Source organism: Syngnathus acus, chromosome 6 (genome assembly GCF_901709675.1).
Source record: "Syngnathus acus chromosome 6, fSynAcu1.2, whole genome shotgun sequence".
NCBI lineage: Eukaryota > Metazoa > Chordata > Actinopteri > Syngnathiformes > Syngnathidae > Syngnathus > Syngnathus acus.
In genome coordinates this window covers 10,475,381-10,497,824 of record NC_051092.1, presented here as the reverse complement: position 1 = coordinate 10,497,824, position 22,444 = coordinate 10,475,381, and the positions used below count along the sequence as shown (strand labels likewise).

Genomic DNA, 22,444 nt, shown 5'->3' with positions numbered 1-22,444 from the left:
TATTATTCATATAGATATTTTTGCTGTTCGGCGACACTATATGTATCAAAAATCATGGATGGACATCAATGGAAACATGCTATGACTATACCATGGAGAAACTGACCAACCAATATTTATTTTACACCTTACTCATTTAAAGTAAGTGTTGTAATAAGATATTTTAGTGCAGGAAAATTTGTTTAGATTGGAAAAACTGAACTCTGGGCCATAGCAACTGGGCACAACAGAGTCATCAGTGCAAACGCATGTCTTATCTTGACTGGAACCCTTGGGAGCATCTTTCCTGAGAACAAAGTGAAGAGAAACCATGACAATTCAGGAGCGGTACTCAAAGTATACGGCACATCAGACAGGGGAAAGAACAGAAATCCAACACACTGAAAGATGCATTTCCTTATTACCAGGAATCAATAGATTAGTGAGGGAGGGGGGAATAGTGGTGGTTTGTGTGGTAATCACATGCTCTTGTGGGTTACGTCCTCATATGAACCCTTGTTTATGCAAATTTGATTTTTAAGATATTTCTGTACCAGTCAGCACAGTACTCCATCTTTGGCATTGGAGTACCCGAGCAATACATGTACTACAAGTCTGGAAACATTTTTGTTGGTTGATTAGTTTCAGACTGGGGTATTATGTAACGCAGAGGGCAATGAATAAAAGTGCTAATGAATGGATAACCCTATCTTTGTCTTTGCTTTTACCACCTATTACACAACAAACACATTAAAAGTGAACCGTTGATATGATCTTGTTGATTATGTTGGCTCAACAAGTACATGAGTATAGTATATGTCAATTGTGTTATATGCAATTGTTCAGTTGTGTTAATGCAATTGCTGGGGGCTGTGTCTCACACAGTCACCACAAGAGGGAGGTACTTTGTCAATGAGACAATGCTCGTGGCAACCGGTTCAGGGTGTCCCCCGCCTACTGCCCGATGACGCTGGGATAGGCTCCAGCACGCCCGCGACCCCCGTGGGGACTAAGCGGTACAGAAGATGGATGGATGGATGGACAATGCTCGTGTTTGTGCAACGACTGGCCTCTCTCTCAGCTCACTCTGGGTGGGTTACCACTGATGCACGCATGGTTGAAGGGAGAGGAAAGCGGACAGCTTGATCCAGCCTGTGGGATGCAGCCGCAGAGGTAAGGATCCTCATCTCCTCACTGTTACGGAAGAAAATTACCGTAATTTTCGGACTATAAGTCGCACCGGAGTATAAGTCGCACCAGCCATAAAATGCCCAAAAAAGTGAAAAAACCCCATATATATGTATATAAATCGCTCCTGAGTATAAGTCGCCCCCCCACCCAAACTATGAAAAAAAAACGCGACTTATAGTCCGAAAATTACGGTACTTCATTCTGTCAGAATATCCTAAATAAAGGGTACCCGGGGTCTTGCAGAGAGAGGTTGTCGAGGGGTGAGGCAGCCCTCTGTGTTTTGCCAGGGTCACTTCTCTCTGAGTGTGTGTGTGAATAGAGCCTGGTTGAAAGAAAGTTTCACTGAAAGGCTCGGGGAAAAGCATGTGCAGAATGTGGATGGCATTTGGCAATGAAAACAAATGAGTGGGGGGAAAAGATGAAAAAATGCAAAAAGATATGCTGTGATGGGTGACAAAGGAATAATGAAGCTATCCTAATCCTCGCCTGAGAAATAGTTTCCTGTCGTAAGAGTAAAGCTAGAATGAAGCTTAATGGTGTCAAAAATAGTGGCAGAGTAAAGGTGGAGATTAAGTCAGATTAATTAGAGAGATGAGTAAAGAGGAAGTCGGGGATGAGTGTGTTAAATAAAGCGAAAGATCTGTGAAGTTTTGCAAAGTTTCCTACAAAACTCATCCTGTTATATAACCTCCACACCTTTAGGCCTACTTTATATATAATTCATAAAAATACTTCTGTGTGGCAACAGGATAATGTGTTTTTATTTTGTTTCCAGTGCTTTATCAAAATACTTTTTTTCTGTGTTAGAAGAAAGTTTAGAGAGAGCACTCCCAGTTTTTTTGTCTTAGTACTGTTATGTATATATTTTTTATTAGTCTTAAGAATGATTCCATAAAGATTTTGATCTCATGCGATCCCTTTTCCTGTATGTGTTTTCTATTCAAGGCAGAAGAAGAAGAGAGTTTGTGCAATGTGGTGAGGGAGAGCAAAAACAGCAGAGGGGCTGGCCTTGGTACAGATCCACCATTGCTGGTTTTGGCCAGAACAGGGAAAAAAAGGCGTCCACCAGTGGGAGGAAAAAGAGCAATCCACTGGTGACACACTCAAAGACTGCATTAGTGGGAAAGACGAAGGGTGAGCCGACCATTTGAAGCTCAGTGCCAAATTGTGGAAGGCAAGAGGAAGAAGAGGAGAAAGTAGGCGGAGGACAACGAAGGGAGTTGAGGGCCTAGAGCCCAAACGCAAACAGGATGACGGAGAACAAAATAAGGTAATCTTTGTTTTGTCAAACATTCCATCTGCTGTTACTCCAGTCACCTGGCTAAACACTACAGAATAAATTGGTCTGACACTAGAAATCTGTTTGACTTTAATCCTCTAAAGACGGATTTGTTTCCACTTTATTTATTTGCATTCCCTTTAAGCATGTTGATTCCATGATACTGTTTAAAGTCAACCAGTGAGACATCTGAGTAGTTATTCAGCCATGCGTGGTGCTTGTGTTGACAGCTGCATGTCGTACATGTCTGTGTCCATGCATGTGTCCAATGTGTGTTGATCCCGTTGCAGTCTCCCAGCTAAGCTGATTAATGGGGGTGTGGCAGGCCTGGTTGGTGTGACATGTGTATTTCCTATCGATCTGGCCAAAACCCGCCTACAGAACCAACAGGGCGCCCAGGTTTACAAAGGAATGTGAGTATGGTTTCCAGAGCAAATCAAACAAATATCAGTTTTTCCTATTCCAGCACAAGTGCATTGTATCACTCTATTAAATTAGCAACTCGGCTAAACAACAGACTGCATTGTCAGATGGATCACAAAGAATCTAATTGAGAGGAGACTTGCAAAGATAAATGTCTCATGGTTTGTCTCATCCCATTTTTTTTTAGTGCTTGAGAAAGTCCCATGGAAAATCAGGATCATAACTAGCTGCATGCATGTTTTGTTTTTATGTAACTCGACTCACTTATTATAAACATTTGTTTTAGTGGTAGAATATGACCAAAAAGCAAAAATACATAATGTGGAAAAATGTGTCAGCGTCCTTATAAGACCCTGAATTTTCTCTGCGGTGGGCAGCCTTGTGATGGTGGGTGTGACTATCCTGTGCTCAGAAGCACAAGATCCAGACCGCAGTTTTCCACAGTGACTCAGAGATGGAAAACTACCCAAAATGGCTTAACTCCCTTTCAAGGCCCAAGAATCAAAGTTGGATTGTGTGCTACCAGTTCAACATTAATCAACATACTAAATCTTTAGCTGTTTACTACGATCTAAGTGATATTAGCAGCTGCTTGACAAAAAAAAAAAAAAGTCTCATTATTTGGCCAAGTCAGATGTAACCTCCCTCATTCTGGTGGTATAGTTTGACCTTTGGGGCATATTTAAATGGCAGTTGACCTCCAAATTAGGGCCACAGTAGTGAGCTTTACAATCCAACTGAGGCAATGTTATTTCTCTTTGGTCATATCAGGTGGGACTGTCTGGCTAAGACAATTCGCTCAGAAGGATATTTTGGATGCTACAGAGGTATTTAATGCCTGACACAAAGAAATATACAAGTTTGACTGTTTATTGTGACATTGCAAAGCATGGTAGTAGCCATCAGATAACGGTTCATCATATTTTTGCAAGATGGAAGTGTTTGTCTCTCATTAGCGTGCTTGCCTCCACCAGGCGCAGCAGTCAACCTCACTCTTGTCACACCGGAAAAAGCAATCAAACTGGCGGCTAACGATGCCTTTAGACAAAAACTCTCCAGAGACGGGTAAGCTTTCAAAACATCCATTTGAATACTACGTTTGTTTGCTATCTAGGATTCCATGAGGTGTGTAAATATTTGGACAATGTTGTGGTTTTGCAATTGTCTTCAAATAATCCAAATGTGTTCCAAGCAATAGCTCTAAGATGTTTCTAATAATTAACCATTTAGGATATTTTTGATCATTGATTTTGTCATCCACTCATGGCAAGAATTTTGATTAAAAACACAAAGATAGGCTAATTGTTGGAGTTGAAATTTACCCATATTTGGCAGGTTGCCAGGTGTCAATGGCAAGCCCTGCATTTAACACTACTACTTTGGTGACTGGTGTGAATCTGGCGGGGTGCGAATATTACACCAAATGTTGGTAATTTGGCAGACAAGCGTAGGATGTGCGCAAAAAAGGAGTGCTGCGATGCTGTGGTCACAATTAAAGTCGATCAAAGCAACTGCTTTCCTCCTGTTGGATTTTTGGTCCACAATTTAGGGAGCGCACTATCTGCGCCTCACGGCAAAAGCCATTGCCGATCACCTGTTATCCAATTTACTCACTGCGTGCTCGTTTGATTTCTTCAGATTTAGGAAAATGCTAAGACACTGAAGCAGAAATTAGATTTACACAGGTTGGTTGAGTTCAATCACAATTCTTGTTAAGAAAGCTCTGTTTTCAGGAAAGTACAATACAGCGCTGGGCCCTTCAAGAGCAGAAAGTCTCCATTCAGAAAAGGCAACGTTCAAGGTTCTTTGGTCAGCTTATATTCAGTTGCACATGCCGGCGTGGGCCGAGTTTGATGGGTGATGAGTCTTTGGCGTGGGGCAAGTTCGCAGGAGAGTTTGATTCCATGGGAGTGGGTGCTGGTTCGGTGAGAGCTGGTTCTGTGGGGTTGGGTGCTGATTATGGGCGATTCGATGTGTGTGGGGGCTGTTGTTTTCCTTTCCGTCTTTCAGCCTTGACGATCATCTTTGGCCGGGTTCTTGGCTGTCTCCCTCTGGCACCTGCTGGTTTTATCTCCAAGTGACCTTCCTGTAAACATTCTCCTCCATTCTTGCACATACACTGTCGCACCTCATCCATTCATCATTCTTTCAATTTTGTCATTTTGTACGGAATTATGGGAGCTTTTGGCTGTGACATCATCAATTTATTCATGTGCCCTGACTATGCAAAGTTTGTACTCACCACTTACCATGTTTTTGTTTGTTTGTTCTTTTGATACTCCATGTACTTGCTTACGTCATCATATTCTTAGTTTAATCATGCTTCCAACCATATCTTTTCTTTATTAGGCAAAATATTTCCCTCTGTCCAGAACGTTCAGTAGTAATCGAAAACTGGCGTCTAGCATTAGTCAAAACATAAGATATAATCAAGTACTGAACATTTTTAGACGACTTTGGCAGTGTCCGTAATTTAGAAAATCATCAGGCATGCATTAAACAGTTCCATTAAGGGTCATTAAGCTGTTCAGGCAATATGTCAAAAAACATTAGTTATTTCAAAGTGCTCAGAAATACATATCAGATCATAAAGTTATAAAAACCTTTGTCATTACCCCCTATCAAAAATGTCTAGTTATGTCTTCTTTATTGATTTGGTGTGTAGGTATAATTATATGCTTAAAATGTTTCTTTTATTGATTTAATATGTGAATATACTTGTCTGCTTCTGTACTTTATTCAATGAGGTTTGAGCATATCTGTTTTTGTAGCTAGGCAGGACTTTTTGTATTTCGAACCCATTCCTTCACTCCCTTTAAAGGCAGCATACGAGTTCAGAATCTGTCTGTGCCCTGCATTAGATCAACTGGTCTGAATAGGCCTAAGTTTAGAATGTATTTCTGCCACCAAATTGTCACTCCACCAGGCGCATCTCAAAAGGCTGGAAGTACCGGGAGGCCCTGCTTGGTGGAAAAGGTCTGCCAACTTAGCAAATATGCACAGTGAGCCTTGTGCCTGTATAAAAGTCAAGAGATGTTAGCATTTGCCTATGTGCTGTCTCCAAAAATGCTCCCTAGTGGGAGGTAAATAAACCCCAGATATTTGGTGATTCAATAATAATAATAAGAAATGCCTGTAATACAATAAATTTGTTGTCTTGTTTTGTCATTAGCCATTTGCCCCTTTGGGGGGAAGTTCTGGCAGGGTGTGGGGCCGGGACATGTCAAGTGGTGGTCACGACTCCCATGGAAATGCTGAAAATCCAACTACAAGATGCAGGGAGGCTGGGTGAGATTTATTTCATGTTGAATTCTAACTAATATAGCCAATAAAACGCAAACATTTCTTTTCACTAACAAAATGACTTACCGTGTCGAGGACGTAAGCTCACAAAATATTTTTTTCTGATCAGCTGCCCAGAGGAAAGTCACACCAGCTCAGGCTACTGCTCCTGGTTCCGCTCCATCATTAGTGGCACCCCAGCCGCCCCGGCCCAGTCCTGCCCTACGGACATCTGCCACCAGCATCACAGCGGAGCTGCTGAGGACCCGAGGTCTTGCGGGCCTGTACAGGGGAGCGGGAGCCACCTTAATGAGGTTCTGCACACATGCACACACAGGCCACTATATGCTCGTACAAAATCAACTCAATTTAACTCAATCAGATTATTTGTGATCACAGTTAGCATAAATAAAGAATTCCTTCCAAAGTTAGGTCGTTTAAGTGTGGTGAAAACCTCATACAAAGTGTTGCTCTGGATACAAGTACACATCAGGGGATTCAAGAGTTTTCGACTGTTATAGTCAACTTGCATTGGGGTTGAGGGGGCGGCAGTAAAAAGAAGCTTCCTGTATGTGGCACTGAAATAAACATTGCCTCATCCTATTTGACTGCACTCAAACAAACGTTAAAATGTCTGAGTTGGCCTTAATTGGCGGAAGTCTGTGCTCTGATTTCATTATGTAAGGGCAAAGGAACTTATACTCAATGGATCTCATAGAAATGTGTCAATTGTTTCTCCCACCATTCAACACCCTCATTATTCTGATTGGTGCATTGTGGATTACGTAACTAGACTAGAATGTTTGTTGTACAGCATTTCCTGTCACCTCTAATCAACACTGATCAATAGATTCTCCAACTATGTCTGGTTGCTATGTTACAAAGGGAAAGGCCACAGATCTTTTATCACACCATTCTTCTCGTACGTGAGCTATACTTTACCTTAACACTTACCAAAATATATTTTTTAGGGATGTCCCTTTCTCAATGATCTACTTCCCATTGTTTGCCAACCTGAATGCACTGGGGAGGGAAAAACACAGAAATCCAGGAGAGGTGCAGGCAAAGGCTCCTTTCTGGCAGTCCTTTGTGGCGGGATGCGCTGCAGGCTCAGTGGCAGCTGTAGCTGTCACACCGCTGGATGGTGAGTGGAGAACTGATTGTGGAGAAGCGAGAGTGATTCAACCCATAACAGCCTATTATAGAAGATAAGATTAAACATCGACATATCTGGATTTTATATCACAGAGTGGTATTTTACAGTAAATGCAATCCTGGTCAATTGACAATTTTAAATGGTAACAGCGCTGTACATCATCAACTATCTAAATCAATACATCTTGACAGATGCTGTACTAGGTACGCTGACATGATCTAATCAATTTTTAGGGTCAGTACTACAGTGATAGTCGGAAGTTGTAACACATCTTTGATTTTGCCAACCGTACAGTGGTAAAAACTCGACTGCAAACGCTGCAAAAAGGTGAAGGGGAGGACACCTACAGAGGAATTGTAGACTGCACACGGTAAATATTTTACAATTGGATATTAACTCTGTAGTGTATTGCTCGCCATTATTGATCACATGTATCTTTTGTAGGCGCATAATGAGCCGAGAGGGACCCTCAGCATTCCTGAAAGGTGCAGCATGCCGCGCATTGGTCATTGCCCCCCTTTTTGGCATTGCGCAAGGTGTCTACTTTCTGGGTGTTGGGGAAGCAGTATTAGGATTTATGGAATAAAACAATCGTCAGTGGGTCGTGTTGTATCTGCACAATTCATTTTGCGCAGTCAATCTGGAGTACACTAGTGAAGGCCCCAATATACTACGTGTGGACCCAGCAGCTCACACTCTTCTGTTATCTGGGCTTGCAAGGTGCAGGCAACAGGGTCTTGTGTACTGTGTGTGCTGTGCCGCAAGGCATTTTGAATTTACGTCCGGAGTTATCCCTTCACCTAAAAGAGATCATTGTCTGGTTGCTAAGAAAAAGTTGCATGTCAATCAGGCTGCTGCTAACCATTTGCTTGGTTCCAAATCATCTCAAGTGGTCTCATTGCATAATCCTCAACCTCACAGATTAAAAAAATTGATCTTCTTTACTTGCCCCGTTATGATTTCTTCCCACTCAATCTGTGTGGCCTGAGTTGTAACCTTGGATTCCCTATACCTGGATTGGGAAATGCTCCCTGTCAGTAGGTCCTTTGTTAATCTGATGGTAATGACTTAATCCCTGCATTAGCGTAAAATATACACACGCAGTTCACTTCCGGCCTAAAAGCTACACACTCTTGGGCCACTGCACTTAAACCATGCTGATGCTTCCTTCTGAACAGAAGGTTTAAAATAAACCCTAAATAATGGGACCAAAACCTACTTCTAACAAATTTTTAAAAAAAAAAAGGAAATTAAAATGAAAGCCTTATTATTGTTCTTTGTTAAAATAAAAAAAAACAAGAAATGGTCTTGAATTTTCTGATTTGTGCTGTTCAGTATTCATTTTGTAAAACAAAACAATTACGCACTTAAATAATTATTTCTAAAAAGTATTTTAAATGCAATGCTGTAGTTTGTATAACTAGGCAAGATTTTTCGCATAGCAAAATTCCATGTAAAGTTTGTTTACAACTTGTAAATAAAGATACACACAGACATCTTTGTTGTACTCATTTATCGCTTTTGCTCTTGAATGTTAAGCATTCCCTTATAATAAACATGTTACTTGTTTGGTTGTATACAGTTGTATACATTGTAATACTGTTAATTTCTCTTGAAGCAAAAAAAATTACACACAAATGGCTGAGACAAATTTAAATCTGTTCCATTATAAAAATAAGGCACTTGAGGAAATATACTAGTTGTCAGAAGTAGTATGCAACACAGTGTTGATCTACACGTGTGTAAATGCTGCGCCCATCGCATGAGCTATTAATCTGTGAATTTGCGGTTGGGGTTGGCTCCAAATAAGGACACTCTGATTTCAGGCATCATCTGTTTGGAGGAAAAGCAACAAATTACACATAACTAGTCCAATATTTATTTGAATAATAAATATAATTAGACCAACATAATCGAATGCTCCCATGCAACGTTTTTTTTTTTTTTTTTTTACTTTGTGAATGAAATACTCTGAGCCAGTTTGCCTTGAGGGGTCCCACTCGCTATTTTGGCATTTTGTGGAGTGGAGCGCCCTCTCCAGACCAAATCTTAGAATCACTCTTGGTGATTTATTTTCAAGTTTTCCATGTTAACATTCTTTACCTGTTGTGCTAGAAGTTCTAGTCTGTTCTCCAAAGTGTTGGATACTTTTATCTTGCCATTGTTGTTATACACCTCCACTCCCCCACAGCTGTGAAAACAACAATTCATGTGTCCCAAAAATTAAAAACAAGATTAATGAAAATTTTATTCACTATTTTAAAATGAAAGTGTTTTATTTGAAATGTAGAATAACTGTGATTGTATTTAGAATTTTCTTACATGCTTGATGGTAGAAAATGGGCCATGTCAATTTTGACAACAATGTGTTTTTTCACAGTCTCTTTGAAGATGGGGATGTTCTTATTCACAGCAGCCTACCAACAAAGCGCAAACACATGCAGCACTTACTAAAAACATTTGTGACTCCGCTTCCTTCCTCGCACTTTTCCCAGATCAACCTCACCTGAACCATCTCCACATCCTGCTGTCGACACCGAATGATAACTTTCTCTTCCAGCAGTTGGTAGAAACCCTACATAGTAGAGGAATAAACTCAAAAAAAGGCACCCAGTTTACTAATGCAACAACAGTTGCAATGTTTCCATGCCCGTATCTGTAGGCCATATGGATTGGCACTTTAATCGACAAAGTTATGCAATTCAATTTGCCTGCACGTCTATAGTAGTGTGATGACATGACAATCATACTCGTGTGCACGTTCTGATCAAGATACAATCAAGGGAAACCTGTCAGCAGGAGCCCGTGAACAAAATTATGGTTTGTTAAAGTAATCTCCAGAATGAGAGTGGCATCTCAACTGCACAACAAATTAATTTTTGTTTTGCTCCACCCAATTTTTTTACCTGAAGCACAAGACCCTCCAGCAATGTGGAGTATCTGGCAGAATCCTGAGCAATCGCTGCAAGCTTTTGTCGAGCTTCGAACAACATGTCCTGTGTCACATTGGGGCGTGGGATAGAAACATTTCAAAAGAAATCCAAGAAATATTACACTGATTGATTTTCGGTACAAGACAAAGGGATATTTAAATATTGTGATATTTGCGAAACAGCATGACCGCTTACCGCTATCATGTCATCACGGGTCTTCAGCACTTTCAGCCTTGCTTGATTCATCAGGTTGGACATCTGGCTGTGGTTCATGGGAAGAAACGTCACAGATTACTTCAGCGCACTGAAGAGGACAAGACCTTCACCATTCACCACTGTAATCAATGACTAAACAGCGCTGATCTTTAAAGTCTAGAAGAGGTCAAGTTTAATCATAATCCAAATTTCCCATGGAAAAGATCTCATGCTAAGAATTGAAAAGCTATTCAGATGGGATATGAGAGAAATCCATAATAGAAAGTTGCCAAATTTGCAGTATGTCTTCGATTCACATGAATCCCGATTTGACATTAGAGCATGAGTAGTCTGTATATAAATGAGTAACTTTAGTTATAATGGTATGAGATTGGACAGAGGCATATTAAGTCAGGAGTGCCCAACCAGTTGACTGCGGTCGACCTTTCACCAAATGTCAGAGGGGACTGGCTCCAGCTCCCTGCATGTCACCCTGAACAGCTAAAGTGAAGTGACCCTGAACAGGTAAAGTGACAATGTAAAAAAGGGATATCTAGATGAATAACTTAAAGACAACAGAGAATACAAAATGTGCCCAATTAGAAAAAAAAATCAAAACCAGGGTTGTTTTCAGTTCTTGAGACCTCCCCCGGACCCCCCTTAAAAGAAACTCACATTTTTTTATGCTGTTCAATCTGCTTTTCCTTTTTCTCATAGTATTCCATTATTTTCACCCTTTGCGTTTGGACCAAACGACCTTTTTCGATGTTGAACTCTTCCTCAGCCTGCAATCATAGAGCATAATAATAATGTCATTTTAGCAGTACATAAACATACAAATGCATTAATTGTGTGAGTGTGAGTGTGTGTGTGTGTGTGTGGGTGGGTGGGAGGCACCTACTCTGGCGTCAATTTCTTCAACCTTTTCATTGGCCTCTTGCTCAATGAAGGCCATCATGTGCTTGATCTGTCACAACAGACATCCAAAGATCTGTCAGATTCAAAGTCTCGACTGGTGGAACTTTTAAAAGATTTTTTCATCAAGGCAAATTTAAAATGGGAAAAGTTATTTAGCACGATCATTTGGCAGCGTTAACGGTAGTTCAATGTTTTTACCGTTCATCAAACTTTTAGCTAGTTAGTTTGGTATCTGACTATGATAGTTACCTGTTTTTGGACGTCCGCATCGGTGAGGGCCATCTTTGTTGTTAGTAAAATTAATGTTTACCCAAAAACAGTTTATAAAACGAGATTTGACGGCAACTTGTGAGATCTCGTTTGCACGACAGTATAACTTAGTGCTTCCGCTCGCGACACACCAAGTTGGGCGAAAATAAGTTATGACAAGAGTTCCGATTTTGTCTTTCAAAATAAAACAATTGGTTTGATTGTGTCTTAAGAAAGCATTAAAAAGTACGATTCAACAGAGTATAACACATTGGTTTTTCCAAATGCAATAAACAAATACGAGTGAATAATTAAAATAATACTTCCCCTGAAACTTGTGATTGTACGGAAAGAAATAAATTCACGCATAGTTTTTGTATGAAGGCTGAACAAGAACTATTGGTATTCCACTTTTGCTAGCTTATGATTGTTCTTAACGCACACTGCCTTTTTGACGGCAAGGGCTCCCTTTCGTGCAAAGATATCCTGCACGAGTTCCCCTTCGGCCTCTCGTTTGTCAGTATCTGGCTGCCTTTATTCAAGGACGGTAGGTGTGTCCTTCATTGGGCTTCATTTCACTCAAAGTCAGGATTGACGTTGCAGAAATAGCAATCGAAAACGCTGCGCTATCGAAACGCATTATTTTTTGTGTGGCTGTTGTGCGTGGTGGTTTGAAGACGACCCATCTACTTTTCCCACTATTAAAAACACGTGTCTGATTTGCCATTGAAAATATTCATAACCACTGTCTATCATCTTAATAGAGTTTGGCTGTACTTTGACTATAATTAGCATTTATGCATATTGCAAAATCTGCTCTATGACACATGGGCAGGTGGCATTCTAAATGCCAAAATATATTTACTTATTCCTGCTGTGAGACACAGTGTCATACATGTACTCTTAAGAGTTGTTTTAGGACAAAATACACACATTTAAATACTGATTTGCATTTAGTATGATGTGAATGGGTGTTTCTAATCATACTTGTGCTACCTCCAAAACTCTGCCTCTTTCTCAATTCAGGTGGAGCGTCCTGCAGCAACATATGTGCCCAGGAGTGTGACACAACTTTTCATCCATGGCTACCTCATACTCCCCCCCTCCTTCTGCCCCAATCGCCGCCGCTGTGCCTACAAATTTCCATTATGAAACCAAGTACATAGTGCTCACCTACCTGGGACGGCTGCCTGCAGGTCGACGGCACTCTGCACTCATTTCATCTGGAGGTGAGCAAAAACAAGCAAAGTGTCCCAGTATAGCTATTCCGCGAACGATAATATGCCAAAATTGCAGCCTAGAGTATATTCCAATGCCGATATCTATCTAATATGGCATTGGCAGGGGTGATACCTGCTTTTATTTATCATTTGTCCTTATTAGTCATTTGTCAAAATGTGCACACTATTCATTCCCTTTATAGTACACTATTAACTCCAATTTGTACGGGGGTCTAAATGTTCAAAAGAAAAATGCAGTGCACTCAAAATTATACACAACACACTTGGGAAAGGAGTGAGCATCAACAGGTTGACCACAATACATTTCCAGCATGAGTTTTTAAAATTCATATATTGTCAGAGTTCTTAATGCTTGACTTTTTGTAAACATCTGTTATCCTACTTAGAATATATTTATTTTTGTTTGTCATAATATAATACAGTAGTTATTGAAATATTCTTATAAAATGCTGATGTGGTAAAGTTGGTGCTGCACAAAACAGTAAGCAAAACTTTTGGTCATGACTGATTACAGATGTATCAAATATGGAATGTGGTTACGTCCTGTGAGCTAAATTTAAACATTGTTAGCATAACAAATGGATGATGAACACCACATACTCTCAAAACTGAATTTACTACAGTGTCCTTGCTGATCACTAAAATGACATCATACTCCTAAATTATGTTTAGGTTCTATAAATGGAGAGAAGCAGGATTAGAAAGTAAAATGAAAGTAACATTGTGTTACATAAAAGCAAACATCTGCAAGTTATGTAAAAAAGTGAATTTTCGGTATTTCCCGTCTCCACTGATGTCGTGTGTTTGCTTGCTATAGGCGTGGCCGAGCTGATGAATGTCTGATCCCTGTTTTCCGCATGACCCGGTCCAATTTCTGACAGCTTGTCATGTGTAATCACCGCAGGATCACTCACACATTAATGGAGCCAAGCTGAATAGCTGGCCTTGTAACTGCATGATTGAATGCTAAAACAGCACCCAGCCGACAGCAAAAAAAACAGCAGTGATTCTCTGGGTAGTCGTGTCCAAGCCACAGATAGAGACAATGTGTGGACAGTGGCCGCTTTTTGAAAACTGGTTGTATTCCCTCAGTTTAATTTTGCTGTTGCCAACAGTCAAGCTGCCTTTTTCTACAGAAAGGCAGATGAATAATGCAAAAACAAATAATCTACTTTATGAAATGCGTGTCTTTTATCTGTGATTTCTACATTGAAAGATTGTGCTCCTCGCCAGGTCGATGTTGAGTCAGTTGTTTTGTGTACCTTGCGTGATTCATCATGCCCTCAGCTGCGTAGACTGAACCTTATAAATATTTCACTCAGGGCGTGAGCTCGGCATGCGTGTCGTGTCTGTATGCAATATGTGGACACATTTTTCAGCCACGTGTTGAAAAGAGAATGTCTTAATATTGTGGAACCTAAGGCTGGAAAACAGTGGCTGCAGCATTTAGAATGTTTACGCACTAGTTTCACCGTCCAAAAAGTAGTGCTGCTGAACACAGATTTCTCTATTATTAGTGAAACACCCCTAATTTCAGGAACTGTAGACTTGTAAAGTCCCATTACTCCCGTTTGATTGGATTTAGAAAGTGTCCCCTCTTAGGGCCTAATAAATAATGGAACCAAAAGTAATCTATTCCTGAGTCAAGTGTTTGAGAGTCTTTATTAAAAACCTGTACCATTCCAGTATTTTGTGCTCGCGCCTGTCTGATTTAAGTGCTCACTGAGCCTGCAGTTATGATAGTATCTTAAAATGTCGAGCATTATTCAAATCTCCAGGTACTCGTTTTTTAACGGCGTATTACATGACCGAGAGAGAGTAGCCACAAGGTGGCGCAGTTCCCCGGCAAACTCTACACGAAGCAGTTTGCTACTTTGTGGCTACTTTGCTTGATTTGGTGAAGCAAGTTAAAAGTTGTCTATTTGGCTAACAATATGTTGCGTGTTTCAATTTTTATTTTCAACAGACTCAGAAAGCAGGAGCGCCAGCATTGTTAAAGAGCAGGTAGAAGAAGAGCTGAGACGACTTGAAGATGAAATTGAGGCTTGTAAGTCACTCACTGACTGACACAAATAGTCACTCAACCTGTTGCTTTCTTGGCTTGTTTGCAAACCTGACTTCTTTTTGAATTCTCAGCCTTTTCCAGCACAGGGTTTGACCGTCGCACGTCCTTGGTGTTCAGTCCAGTCAACCCTGAGACATCAATTGAAGACTGTCTCGCTGAGCTCGAAGATCGTCTAGTTGGAGAGCTGGACGCTCAACTGAGAGGAGCTGTCCACGCACTTCTCGCGGGGTCGGTTTGTTACTATGGCAACTTGTAAAAGCACTGTTTAACATTTGTGGGACAAGGACATTTCATTTTATTTAAAAGTCAAATCGAGTAGTTGTTGTTTCAAATGGGCATTTAGCTTTGGGGAAAATTGACCGTCACTAAGCAATAAATGTCGGACTGCCTCTACAGCCCAGTAGAGACTTGATCAACCGAATTCTTAATAACATACTATTGAATTAATTTTATCACTTTAAACTCTTTTAATGTACTTAATATTGCACATGAAATTGTTATTTAAATATATTCTTGAATGTCTTAAGAAATTGCTAAACCAAAATAGTAGATGTCAGACAGTTTTCAGGCAGACATTCCCATCAACTGGGAAAACTCAATTTACTTCACAGTCCAGCCAGCTTTATCAATAATATTCATTTATGTCAATTATACACACATTAACATTTACACTGGTGCAGTACAATAAAATCACAATGACCTAATGTGTGTCTGAAATCTGGATTAAAAGAAATCCATTTTATATTTCATGACTCCATGTCTGTGTTTAAGGCCTCTCGAGTTTGAGAGATTCCGAGATACAACACTGGACCTGTTAACACACACACAGGGAGGATGGAGGAAGGTGAGCTTTGATTCCATCGAACACCTTATTATTTATATATTTATTTATTTATTGAAAATGAAAGTGAACCACATTATTTTGGGGTTTGCACCATTTCTTGCTGATGTAGTTTCAATGTATATTCTTTTTCTTTGTTTTGACCTTTCTTGGCGACTTTAATCCAGCCATTATTTCCTCTTTTCCTTCCTCCTGTACTGCTCTCCCTTATTACAACTTTCTCCACTTCCCCTATATCTCTCGACCATTTAACTTCCTCTATTTCACTTGCTCCTGCTTATTTTTGTACATCCTCTCTCCTTCCGCTCGGCTACTATTTCGCCTTCCTTGTTGCTGATTTACTACTTCCTCTTTGTATCCCAGGTGCTTGTGCCTTTGGTGCTGCTTCAGGCTTTGCAAAGTGAAGAAGAGCACAATGTTTCAACCCTGCTTCATCTCGGAGTGCGCTTCTTGGAGGAGGCTCAGGGAGAATACATCAGCCAGCAAGGGGGATACGTAAGTGCGATACATTTCTACTCACTGCATTCTGAGCTTCAAATTAGTGTTTATGTTTTTTAAAATAGCACCCGTACGGGTCGGTAAATATCCATGCATTCATTAATACAAAAAAAAAAGACAAAATGTCTCACCGCAAGGTCAAGTTATCCCAGACAATAGAGTGAAGAATAACGACCAGAATTTATAATTATGTATATTAAAGCAAAAAAGGGTATTGCCGTTGTCAGGTGGAAATCCTCAATTTCCAAGACCGGCCCTGTTCAGCTATTTCTAACACTTTAAATGAACAGAGGAGGGCGTCAGTGAGCCACTTTCATAGATCCAGTTTCACATTTTTCAGGTTCAACTGGTTAACAAGACTCAAAAATATAAATGGGAATTCTAGTACATAAGTGTACTTAAGTACTATTGTACATCCATAGGAATATAAGTTTATGACCTACAATCTTGTGCTACTCTTGAGTTAATGTTCTGATTGATTTGCCCTGAGCGGAGAAGATGTGCAAATATTTACCTGCGCAATAGTTTACAACATTCTGCTGTTTGTAGCTCTGTCATGAGTTGGAATGTCTCTCAGTAGTTACACTGTTACAGGATTTAGGGGAAAAAAAGGTGTTTCCACAGGCACTCTACAATTAATAAAGATTTGAATATCCTGCAAGTCATTTTAATACACAGAGAAATTGCTTCACAATTTCTTCAACTACTGTAGTGTCGCAATAGGAACACCGGCCTTTGTGATATCAGTGAGTTTCTAATAATCCATCATAGTTCACTAAAACATTGCGTCACAAATCATCCATATGAACAAGGTCATGCTGACGTATATGTTGCGTCATGAGATTTGACATATTAACCACGGCTTTAGTCCATATTACTACATATATATATATATATACTATATATTTTTTATTTTTTTTTAACGCAACCGAATAAGAACGCAGTGTGCTCGTTCTGTACAAGGCTACATTCTTGCCCCAGCGTTATGTCACAGGGGATGAACAGATGATGTGCTGGGGCAGGCTCAGCAACGGAGGGGTGAAGAGAAAGGAGGCGGCTGCCTGTATACAGGCTTGATCATTGGAAGGGGAGGGAAAGTAGCTTGGTGGCAGCAAGAGTAACGTCGAGCTTGTCCTTGGCACTTTGCAGACTTTGCACTCAGGTAGGATGTACTTTCACATTGCGTTATTCTATTATAGCTCCTGTAGTAGCATAAATCTTTGGAGCTCGGGTAGTATTTTCTGCCTTTGTCATTATTCCGTTGGTACTTCTGAATACAGAGATTAAAATGTTAGGTACTAAAAGATTTGGAGAATGACTGACTTTTTATAGTTTATATAGCAAAATTGTCGACTTCCATCTTTAAGAGTTAATAACGGCATTTACCACTTAAGCACTACACACGTTTCTTTCAAAGTGTCAATTTCCATAGTGAAAAATGGACATTATTGAATTTAATAAATCGCACGCTATAGTTCACAGTTTTGTATTTCACACAAATTGGGCATACTTTTTATGGTACATTAAATGAAAAGCAAATCTGCCCTTATACAATCTTTGCGCAGGCGATTGAATGGTTAGGACGGAGTCGTTTGTTACACATTTCCGAATACAATGCCGATTATTATGACCTGAATGTGGCGTATGCTTCATTTGGCCAGAACAAAACCAGTAGCCCCCAATAAACAGGACAGAGCCAGGGGCACGCAAGAGGGGGGAGGACATATTTGCGAAATGTTTATGAAGAGACTCGTGACCTTAAAGGTCGTCCAGCTAGCTTGTACTTTGTCCGCTATGTTGGTCTCAATGCTTGCAGTAGAAACTGCACATCGGCTATTTCACGGGACAGTCGGCTCACATTTTGCCCAACTGCCTTTTGGAACCAAGTGTTGCCAGGACAAGAATCTGTATGTAATGGGTTTGGCTCAGCCCTTGTCACGGCACGTTCCTCCCCGGCCTGCATCGTGCGACTGTACCCTCCCTATGTTATGTAAGAGCCAGCTCATGTGTGAAATATGTGCATCACCATGCCTTGACTTTGACACGAATCTGGAATAGAGCAGAGTGCCTGACTGGTCGCTCTAAAATAAAAATAGCTCTCACAACCCTGTGGAAGCATCATCAGAAGGGATTAAAATGGCCCACTTGTAATGCGTTTTTTTCTCCTCTACTTATCCTCTATTCAATGCAATAATTAAAATGATGTACTCATTATTACTCCCATGGAATATATTAGTGGTCAGGTCCATACAATATTATCAATGGGCTTAGGGAACTAATGTGAGTTCCAAAATGGGGACTGATGTTATTTTATGGCTTAATAGTATAGTATCACAGAAATGTCCCTCCACTGAGCAGGTTTATTTCCCTCATGTTGGCTTCTGTGTAACTCTTTGCTTCAGCTGACCTTCACTTGTGAGGTAAAGGTGCCTTTTAAATTTTATGTATTAGTGTTAAATTTGATCTGTGAGTGGCCTTTCATGATTTCTGGCTTATGCTGATTTGCATTGTTGTGAGCAACATCCTGTATCCGGTTTCAGTAGTTAAGTGAATGCAGTATTATTCTTTTCTGTGCTTGTCAGTAAGGTGTCAGGCTAACACAGAATGGTGACTGCCCTGTTAGCCATTTTGCAGGACTTTACTCCGCTCATAACCATCACAAATGTCTCCCAGATGTTGTGACGTTTATAAGCGACTCGCGATATTGTGTAACCTACTGAGATAGGAAATGAAGGAGAAATGGGTGGAGAATGATGTGACGGAAGAATGACAAGAATGACAGACGTTGATATTGAAATGGATTTCGTGAAGTTGCTTGTTTTCTGGGTTCCTCATCTAGTTGTTCATTATTGCGTAAATCGTGGGTCAAGTATCAGCACACTTCTGTATATTCTGGTCTATTTTAACCAGTTTAATTGCTCAGTATAACTTTGTAAAGGTAAAAAGCATTGATTTAGGACAATTATTAAGCCCCCAATCAGATTGGTCTGACAACATCCCTTTGCTGCTCATAGCCACTACTGAGCACTGGAACGTCTTAGGTTGACATTGGTCAACCTTCAACTCCAAATTTTCCTTTCACCATTTTTAATTACTCCTACTCTCCCCTGATGCATTTTTGAACCTGCACGAAAGCCGAATGCAATACAAATTCCCGTATGGATTTTCTTTTTTCCAATGGCCTTAACACCACATGACAGCACTGTCCCCTCCAGATTAGTTGATGACGATGGATGATGTATCCTGATGGTGGATTTTTTTTTTTCTTTTTTCTAAAGCACTCTCTCATGCAAATCAGCTTACAGCAAAAGCCAATGTTGGATAACGGTTGTGGCTATTAAATTTTAATCTAATTCCTGAATGGTGCAGCTGTTGTTGTTGTGGAGGGGGGGGGGGGAATAAATAACCAAGCCATTTATGAATTATTGGTCAATCATTTTTGATTGTCAACCTTATCTTCAAACTATCCTAAATGAGTCACTCTGTCTTGAAGGTATTCCCAGTAGGCAGAAAGCATGTCATGCAAATGAATAACCTAGGGCAAGTTTGTGACCTTTATAATGATTTGTTATCAAATGTAAATTCATTGTAACAAAGTTTTATTTGATGACATTGCGTTCACGGCTTTTGGCTTAGGCAGACGAACTGGTGTCATTCAGTTGTCGCACTAGATCATAATGATATGTTTGGTTATGTAACACAGGATGACGCAGCACAGGCATTCATGCTTGTAGTGGCCGGTAGCTTTATTGCGCTAGGTGGCACACAAAGCTAAGAAACAAAAACACAGTGCTGCAGGTGAATGACAGCACTTTTTAGCTTAGCGCAAATTAAAAGCACATTCGCAGATGAAACTATTAAATCAATAAGGCACCCTAAAAAGATGCAATTGGAAGATGTATACATAAACAGACATTGAAGAATTGTTGTTTTTGCATGTATATTTTTTCCCTCATTTTTCATCTTTGCGAAAAGGGCGCTTACAGGATGATTCAGTGCAGTTTTACACGATAAACATACTGTATGGAGAAATTCATACCTCTCTTTCCAGTAAATGAAATTGTGGATTTGTCAAGGTGGGTCATCGGTGTACCTTATGAAGTGTCCAGCCCACGAATGTCTGAATCCTTGACAATATTGATGGGTGTAATGAGTGAAAAATGATACATTGGTTTGTGTGAGTGTCATTGATATGGTTTAACGGTTCACTTGCCTGACCTTTGAGCAGGCAATGTGAGTTCAAGTCTCACTCTGTGATGCAAGGTTGTCCGTTATGTGTCCTGTGACTGACGTGACCAACCCAGAATGCACCATAGTCCGCCTTTTGCCCAAAATGGGCATCTGAAATTGCTTCCCCTTTTGCTTCGAGTACATAAAAATGTACTTTACAGTTTGCTGCTGATCCCAAGTAGACTTGTTTAGGGGTAAGCGCAGGTATTCTAGTTTGCTACTGTCCACAATATAAACTCTCTACACTCTGTCCTCCACAGGGGGAAATATTTGGCCTTAGTTCAGAAGACGAACGAGGCGTTGCCATCGCCGAAGACAGCAACGACATCTACATCCTGTCGGGGGAGCAAGCGCCCGACCGGCTGAGCCCGCAGTCGTCTCTGCTGTGTGCAGCAGACAGCAGCAGCGGGCACAGCTCCTGGCAGGCGGAGAGCTTACCCGTGTCGCTGGCCGGCCACGAGTCGTGGGCGCAGGTGTGCGCGATGGACCCCGAAGATATCAAGAGCCTGGACAGCAACGAGGGCGTAGCCCTGGCCGAAGAGCGCAGCGAAAACAATTCTTCCAACTCGGACATTGTCCATGTGGAGCGCGAGGAAGCCGAGCTGCTGGAGGAAGGAGGTGAAAGCGGTGCGATCGAGGAGAGCATGATGAGTGTCTTGGGTACAGAGAGTGAGCTAGCCCAGCTCAGAGAGGAAATTAGGAGCCAGATTCCTGTTGCTCCCCTGACCTTGGAGGAACCTGCCTCCCTGATTTCACTGGACGAGCCTGTAGTCATAGAAACACCTTTAAGCTTGTCTACAGAACCTTCCCTTATCTCTTTAGAACCAGAGCTTCCTCCTCCAGCCTCAGAAGTTGCTGCTCCTCCTCCACCTGAACCGCAACCTGTGGCACCCTTACCTGCTCCTATAGTAGAACCAGCACCTGCACCAGAAAGCCCGACTGCTTCTGTGCCTGTAGAGGCTGCGCCCCCATCTCCGGCTAAGCAGGGCCAGACCGCAGAGCCCAAAGCCCCGTCTGAACCACAACTGGAGCCTGTAAGTGTGCCTCCCCAGTATGAACCAGAGGCCCCGAGCGAGCTCGATGTCCCACCAGCTGCAACCCCAGTCCCAGAGACCCCCGCGCAGGCCGCTGCAGAAGAGCCCCCAGTGCCGGCAGATCCAACATCAGAGCTCCAGGTTCTGCTGTATGGTGGAGCTGCCTTGGTGCTCCTCACTGCTGTGATGGCGTATGGTGTCATAAACTATAGGAGGAAGTAGAATAGACGCGTTTCCTTCTCAGGGGATTAGATCACACATGAAAAGATGTGGTAGGAATCAATTAATTGAATAGACTAAAGATGCGTTTTCCATCCGTGGTCTATGGCTCCACTTCCCCTGATGTTTAAAACAATCACGGTTTTGGTTTCTCTCCTTATTCATCATTTTGTGTGCCATGTGATTCCCTCTACACTTATTAAATTGTCCTACTGATTTGTACCACTACCGTCACTGTTATATGTAGTATTTTTAAATGAGTATGGATGCTCAGTCATACCGTAAGATGCTTTAGTCGATGCTTACATCGATCATTGAAAAAGCTGCAGCACATAAACATGTTAAGTCTTTTTAAAAATAAACACATGGAAAATTCTCAATTTAGCAGACTTGCTGCTGTTCAGTTAACCTTGCCACATGAAAATCCACTTCAATATTCTGTTTTCCAAGCTGCTGTCTTTTATTTATGCATTTTTATTCAGTACAGGTTTGGTGTCACTGTGATGTAAACTGCAGAAAGTTTCCCTTTTGGGTGAACATTGAATGGTGACCAAAGCAGAAAAGTCAAACAAAAAGAGAATATCCATTGAGATTCCATCAAACTTTGGAATTTGCTGAATCCTTACAGGCACTTGAAAATAAAGAAAATGGCAATGTTTTTGATGGTATGATCAAAAAAAAAAACCCACCATTTATTTTAACATTTTACAA

At 40.9% G+C, this 22,444-nt stretch overlaps 3 protein-coding genes across 6 annotated transcripts; 2 read left to right on the top strand and 1 right to left on the bottom strand.

The window, feature by feature from the left end:
- Positions 1 to 1,025: 1,025 nt before the first annotated feature.
- On the top strand, positions 1,026 to 8,661 carry slc25a18 (solute carrier family 25 member 18). Of its 2 annotated transcripts, XM_037254683.1 has the most exons (10): positions 1,026 to 1,152; positions 2,116 to 2,440; positions 2,740 to 2,862; positions 3,644 to 3,699; positions 3,847 to 3,937; positions 6,045 to 6,160; positions 6,285 to 6,468; positions 7,126 to 7,298; positions 7,605 to 7,680; positions 7,755 to 8,661. In XM_037254683.1, the coding sequence occupies exons 2-10, from the start codon at positions 2,421 to 2,423 to the stop codon at positions 7,894 to 7,896; spliced, it is 981 nt and encodes a 326-aa protein (XP_037110578.1). In that variant the 5' UTR covers positions 1,026 to 1,152; positions 2,116 to 2,420; the 3' UTR covers positions 7,897 to 8,661. The 2 variants fall into 2 exon arrangements, with proteins under 2 accessions (XP_037110578.1, XP_037110579.1); XM_037254684.1 differs by lacking the exons at positions 1,026 to 1,152; positions 2,116 to 2,440; positions 2,740 to 2,862; positions 3,644 to 3,699; positions 3,847 to 3,937 and adding an exon at positions 5,581 to 5,833 and having other exon boundaries at positions 5,977 to 6,160.
- atp6v1e1a (ATPase H+ transporting V1 subunit E1a) lies at positions 7,182 to 11,785 on the bottom strand. 2 transcript variants are annotated; one of them, XM_037254686.1, is made up of 9 exons: positions 11,606 to 11,785; positions 11,340 to 11,405; positions 11,114 to 11,223; positions 10,439 to 10,505; positions 10,217 to 10,306; positions 9,817 to 9,885; positions 9,633 to 9,727; positions 9,414 to 9,501; positions 7,182 to 7,310 (listed from the first exon to the last, which is right to left on the bottom strand). In XM_037254686.1, the coding sequence occupies exons 1-9, from the start codon at positions 11,636 to 11,638 to the stop codon at positions 7,284 to 7,286; spliced, it is 645 nt and encodes a 214-aa protein (XP_037110581.1). In that variant the 5' UTR covers positions 11,639 to 11,785; the 3' UTR covers positions 7,182 to 7,283. The 2 variants fall into 2 exon arrangements, with proteins under 2 accessions (XP_037110581.1, XP_037110580.1); XM_037254685.1 differs by lacking the exon at positions 7,182 to 7,310 and adding an exon at positions 8,809 to 9,143 and having other exon boundaries at positions 11,606 to 11,784.
- A 253-nt stretch (positions 11,786 to 12,038) lies between these two features.
- On the top strand, positions 12,039 to 22,389 carry bcl2l13 (BCL2 like 13). 2 transcript variants are annotated; one of them, XM_037253287.1, is made up of 7 exons: positions 12,039 to 12,152; positions 12,632 to 12,834; positions 14,813 to 14,893; positions 14,983 to 15,139; positions 15,683 to 15,755; positions 16,116 to 16,247; positions 20,741 to 22,389. In XM_037253287.1, the coding sequence occupies exons 2-7, from the start codon at positions 12,687 to 12,689 to the stop codon at positions 21,734 to 21,736; spliced, it is 1,587 nt and encodes a 528-aa protein (XP_037109182.1). In that variant the 5' UTR covers positions 12,039 to 12,152; positions 12,632 to 12,686; the 3' UTR covers positions 21,737 to 22,389. The 2 variants fall into 2 exon arrangements, with proteins under 2 accessions (XP_037109182.1, XP_037109183.1); XM_037253288.1 differs by having other exon boundaries at positions 12,047 to 12,156.
- The last annotated feature ends 55 nt before the right edge of the window (positions 22,390 to 22,444 follow it).